The sequence below is a fragment of the Diceros bicornis genome, chromosome 31 (assembly GCF_020826845.1).
Source record: "Diceros bicornis minor isolate mBicDic1 chromosome 31, mDicBic1.mat.cur, whole genome shotgun sequence".
Lineage (NCBI taxonomy): Eukaryota > Metazoa > Chordata > Mammalia > Perissodactyla > Rhinocerotidae > Diceros > Diceros bicornis.
In genome coordinates this window covers 13894017-13900124 of record NC_080770.1, presented here as the reverse complement: position 1 = coordinate 13900124, position 6108 = coordinate 13894017, and the positions used below count along the sequence as shown (strand labels likewise).

Genomic DNA, 6108 nt, shown 5'->3' with positions numbered 1-6108 from the left:
AATTTTTCACCTGCCAACTTCACATGGTAATAGAAAAAAGTCACAGTTATGCAATGTAACTGTATGAAGTTTAAAGTATTGCATAAATACTAATGTAATATGTGTGAAACTTAGTACATGAACACTTGTCTGAAAAGAAATCTCTTTTTAAAGACAAATACCATATGATTTCACTCATATGTGGAAGATAAACACATAGATAAGAAGAACAGATTAGTTGTTACCAGAGGAGAAGGGGGTCGGGGGAAAGCAAAAAGATAAAGGGTCATATAGGTACTGTGACAGACAAAAACTAGACTATTGGTGGTGAACAAGATGCAGTCTATACAGAACTGAAATATAATAATATACACCTGAAATTTACACAGTATTATAAGCCAATATGACCTCAGTAAAATTTTTAATAAAGCTGAACAGCAGAAAAATTAAATAAATAAAACTTTCTTTAAATGTTCTTGGTTGAACTCTGGGTCTCCATGGTACTTCCAAGTCTGAGGGCTCTGTCACTCCCTGGTCAAACTTAAGGTTCTGGAATTCCTGGGAGGCTCAGATCTCTGAGACTTGGACCTTGCCACCCTAGACACACCACAGCAGCCTTCATTTCTGAAATCTAGCATGGTCTCTGGAAATCTACCACTGAGCATGTTCCAGGCCACCTACGCCCAGAAATTGATGACTTTGACTTCTTTCTAGCCTCTGAGAATCTCTCTAACTCTTGACCTGAAAAGTGCCCCTCCTTTCTACCATTCCTTTCTCTGATTCTTTTTCACAATTCACTTCACAAGGAGTCTTGAAGAATAAGATGGAGGGAATAAGATTATTTAGCAATAAAACCAGACCAACTTTTCTCCCTCTCCTCTCCTTTTGTCTCTTCCCCTGCCCTTCCCTTCATCTGTTCCCTTTCTCTCTCTGTCTCTCTCTCTTTCTTTCCATCTCTGTCTTTCAGAGTCTTTCCCTATCACACTTGCTCTCTCCTTCTCTCTCTCTCTGTTTGCAAATAAGATTATAAAATCTTTATTTAAAATTATTTTTAATTTTCACATGTTTAGTTTTATACACTATTTTATTTTATTGAAACATAAATAAATTCTTAATTAAAATAAATAAAAGAAATAGTGAAAATTGGTGAGGAAAGACTATTTGTGGCTTCCTAGGTTCTTGTCAATTCTTTGCATATAATATCTGTCAGAACCTCTGTTCTCAAAACGTGGTGTTTATTTACCTGGATTAAATCATGGAAACAGGTTTTTTAAACCGAATTCAATGTAGGTGACACTGCCTCAGACAGATTGCTTGGTGGTGACAGCTAAACATAATGGCACCAGAAATCAAGGAGCCAGGTTTTCACTTCTTCTCTCTACCTAATTACTCTTGTGACCTACAAAAGGGCACTTATATATTCTTACCTCTGTTTTCCTCGTAGTGAAAATAACACCTGGCCAAATATTGTTCTTACTAAAGTAAATGTGTTGCCCTCTTTACCAACCTCTTGAGGGCCTCTTTCACCTCCTTGTTCCTCAGACTATAGATAAGAGGGTTTAACATTGGGATTAGGATAACATAAAACACTGACAGCACCTTGTTTTGTTTCTTGGAGTGGCTTGAGCCAAGATGCAGGTACATAAATAAGCCTGTGCCGTAGAAGATTGTCACAACTGCGAGGTGGGAGGCACAGGTATTGAAGGCCTTGGCACTACCTTTGATGGAGGATAGTTTCAGGATGGAAGCTGCAATGAAACCATAGGATAAGAGGATAACAAGCAAAGAACCAAACCCAACAAAAACAGCTACTAGAAAAAGAATCATTTGGCTGATGAAAGGATTGGAGCAAGACAGGGAAATAATCTGGGTTATGTCACAGTAGAAATTTGGAATGATATTGGGCCCACAGTAGTAGAGATGAAAGCAAGGGACTGTTTGAACTAAGCTGCTAAGGAAACCACTTGCGTAGGCACCAGCAACCATTTTCTGACAGAGGCCAGGAGCCATGACGGCTGAGTACTGCAGAGGCCTACCAATAGCAACATATCTGTCATAGGCCATGGCGGCCAAGAGGCAGCACTCAGCCTGAGCCATCCAGCACCCAACAAAATACTGGGTGGCACAGGCAATGAAGGAAATCACTTTTTCATCCTTTAAGAAGTCTGAAAGCATCCTTGGGCTGGTGGAAGAAGAATAGCAGATGTCTATAAATGACAAGAAACTGAGAAAAAAGTACATAGGTGTGTGCAGGTGGGAGTCCATCCTGATTAGGGTGATGAGACCCAGGTTCCAGATTAGAGTCACAAGGTAGATCCCTAGGAAGATTGGAAAGAGGATAAACTGCAGCTCTTTTTCATCTGAGAGTCCCAGGAGAACAAACATGGCCACAGAGGTATGATTTCTATCTCCTTCCAGGGACCCGCTTGGTGACATTTGCTGAGAAAAAGGTGAGAGGAGAAAATGGTTTCATTCTCAAAAAACACAAAGCAAGGCTCTTTATTTTTACCAGTCATATAGCTGACTAAATACACAACCTTGAATCATGAGTGTTGAGTTAATCTTTGTCTCCCATGTGTAATCACAAAACTTAACTCAAAAATTCTCTTGGATAAATATTGTCATTGTTTTTGGGGAAAACAGACAGTAAATGGGCATCATTAGTACATTATCCCCTACAACGTCTTAATTTCATGTTTCCTATTCAAGATTTTACAAATATATCAGAATTAGAAATAGACAAAATTAAGAAAATACTGTCATCTCTCTATATGGTAAAAGAGAATAGTTTTACTCAGGCACGGCGATTATAGTAATTCAAAGCTTGAAGGAGCCCCTGAATCACACTTGTTCTCATATGTCAAATAAGGATGCTGGAGCAGGTCCTCTTTAAAATCTTCTTGGGAACAAGCATTCAATTATTCTGTAATCAGGGAGGGTGGGCAATTCCATAACTACCTTTCTGCTTTCATAAAGCCTAGAGAGATATAAAAATAATGTAATGGGATGGTGGGAAGAGTCACAAACCAAGAAGCAGCTTGGAAATGGATGTGATTTAATGAACTTTTGACTCTAGGAAGGCTCCTGAGAAGATAGACAAGACAAGGTTGCAAGGGCAATTATGCTTTCTTCCTTGCAGGTGCAGATTTTTCTTTCCACAATCAGATACTTAGGAGTTAAATTGTCTAGGGCAGTGATTCTTGATATTCTTTTTTTTGTTTGTTTTGTTTTGTTTTTTTGTTTTTTTTTATTTTTTTTTTAATTTTTTGTTTATTGCAGTAACATTGGTTTATAACATTGTAAAAATTTCAGGTGTACATCATTGTACTTCTATTTCTGCATGGACTACATCATGCTCACCACCAAAATACTAATTACAACCCATCACCACACACATGTACCGAATTATCCCTTTCACCCAGAGGGGAGGGAGGAGGGTGAAAGGGATAATTCTTGATATTCTTTGGGTCAGTTATACTTTAAAAGTCTGTTGGACACTCTGAACCCTCTACCCAGTAAAGAGCAACCACTTACCACCTTTACATATGGTTTCATTCGATTCTCAATCACCCATGATTCTATTCATGGTTCTAGGTTCAAGGCTTCTCCTACAAAGTAGAGTGACTTGAACTCATGCAAATGTCAGGATACTTAGTCAAAGGATGTGGGGATTAGGAAACTCAGGCAGGATTTCTGGAAATGCTTTCTCTTTCCCTTTGTAGCCAGTCCAGGGATGGCAAGCACCAAGTCTTCAGGACAAATGGTAAATAACCAAAAGGATATTTTTGCTTCAGGCACTGTATGCCCTCTTCAAGATGCAATAACTATCATCTCTCCAGATGATCATTAGAATACCTCCCAACATAAGCACATTTTTATTCAGATGAACTCAAACTAGAGAGAAAATCGTGGGAAGCCATGAAAGACAGAAAATACGTGTCAAATACAGCCTGGGAGTTGTATATACGGGTAAAAGTAGAATTCTTGGCGATTTCCCTGGAGAAAGGCTGTGATTAATGGAATAAACTATATCTATGAACTACAAATATTTGTCAGCATTAGCCATCCAAAATGTCTTCCTCCTTCCCAACCATTTCTCATCCTCCCAGTTCCAAAAGTGAATTAAAAGAGAAAATCCCCACAGGAGCACAAGGTGTGGCCTGAGAAATAAGGTAAAAGGGTTCATTTCCCAAAATCAGATCAATCATTGCTTCATGGTGCACTGTTGTGAGAAGAATGCTGAAGGAATGAAGAGATTAATTACAAAAGAAAGTCAAGATATCTGCCATCAGTATACAAGGAGAAATGGTAGCAGACAATGTATTTACCATCTCAGAATTAGATGTGGTTCTGTCCACAGTGGAACTGAGTAGAGGGAGAGTTTTGTAGGAACAGAGGAGAAAATTGCGTTCTTCATCATCATCACCATCATCATCATTACCAACAATCAAGACAACAAGAAGATTTATTGAGCAGCTACACTATATACTGTTCTTCTCCTTCTACTCATGGACATATTCACAGCTTCCTCTAATTTTCATGCATTCAGTATGGTAACCTTAAGCCTCGTGTGTTGCCTCCTAAACACAGAATGTATTCTGCAAATTGCCCTTATATTTCTATTATATGCCTCTGGAACCCCAATTAGATGTATGTTGAATCTTCTTGCTCTGGCCTCCCCATCAATGAAACATTCATTATTTGTATATCTCTACTGTGTTCTGTTTAATTTTTACAAGACTCTCTTCCAGTAAATTCCTTCTATCATAAGTTGTGCTAATTGGCTGTTTAACTCACCCATTAATTTCAAATTTCAATCATAATATTTTGTCTTCTCTGAAGACGTTCCACTTTGTTCTTTTCTCAAATGCTTAGTTTTGATAGTTTCTTATGTTTCATCATACTTTCCATAGTATCCTTTATTTAAACATATTAAACATATTTATTGAAATTATTATTATCAAATTATTTAAATACATAGATTTGCAAGTCTGATTCCATAGTTTAATGATATTGCTAACTCTTACCCAAGTTGCCCTGTTTATTTGTGTGCTTACTGATTTTTTATCTTAAGTTCACGTTTCTTTAAAATTCATGGGAATTATTGGTGCTTGTGTTTAAAATTTGTTTCTTCAGAAATGATTTACATAACTTCTGTCAGATACCTTGGGGGCAACACCAACCCAGAATCCCTTTAAACAAAAACTATGACTTGCCGTGTTTTGGCGTCACAATAGAGATATTTAGGCTGCATATCCACATAAGTAGATGGATAAGATTAAAAATTATAGGGAGAAGGAGTGACATCAGCATCATAGTGACAAAAGGCGTTCCTCCTTTTTGTCCTGCTTTTGTAACAATGAATTGGACATCCATCTACGAATATGAGTCTTTGTGCGAGTTGTAGTATCCAGCACCAAATGCCAGGAGAACCAGGGGGAAGCTCGCCCACCTGTGCATCCAGTAATAGGCAGACAGACCTTGGTATGGGCTGCAGAGCCAGCAGGAGATAGAGAACCTGCCCCAACCTATCTTGGTCATGGTCAGGTAAAGTCTGGAGAGTGCTGACTGGGGCAGACAACCATGCAATGAGAGAGATTTTGTGGAAGCCCAGTTTCCTGAGAGCAGATTCCAGTGCAATATTGAAGCAGAAAAAAAGGTGTGAGTTGGTTGCTGTGGAGACAGTGAAAGGAGTTTTCCCACCACCACCTGCTTCAAGGCAGCACCGCACAGGCTGAACTACTCAGCAGCAGCAAACTCTCCTGCCCAGGAAAAACAGCAGTGAGGGAGTTCCCAACTACTCCAGCAGTGCCAGATGCAGCTGGGGAACTCCTTTCTCTCTAGGGGAATGTAGACTACTGAGGCGGATAGACTGTGAGTGGAGAGTGAGGGAGATCATGTAAAAGGCAAATAGGAATATCAGAATTAAGGGGCACAGGGGCTCAGGATTTCAGCAGGAAGTCCACCCATGAGCCTCTGGGAGTACCTCACCAGAGAATCTCCCCTCCAGATCCACGCGAACCCCCCAACCTCCCAGTGCTAAACCCACATCTCCCCCCACTCTGCAACTGACTCCTTGTGCACATTCCTGAATGTGGTAGTGAGAGCAAATCTGGTAAACTGGGTGCT

General features: G+C 39.5%; 1 protein-coding gene across 1 annotated transcript; it reads right to left on the bottom strand.

Moving 5' to 3' along the window:
* Positions 1-1455: 1455 nt before the first annotated feature.
* Positions 1456-2415, bottom strand: LOC131395013 (olfactory receptor 5A2-like). Its single transcript, XM_058526787.1, has one exon. It carries the CDS (start codon positions 2413-2415, stop codon positions 1456-1458), a length of 960 nt encoding a protein of 319 aa, XP_058382770.1.
* Positions 2416-6108: the final 3693 nt, after the last annotated feature.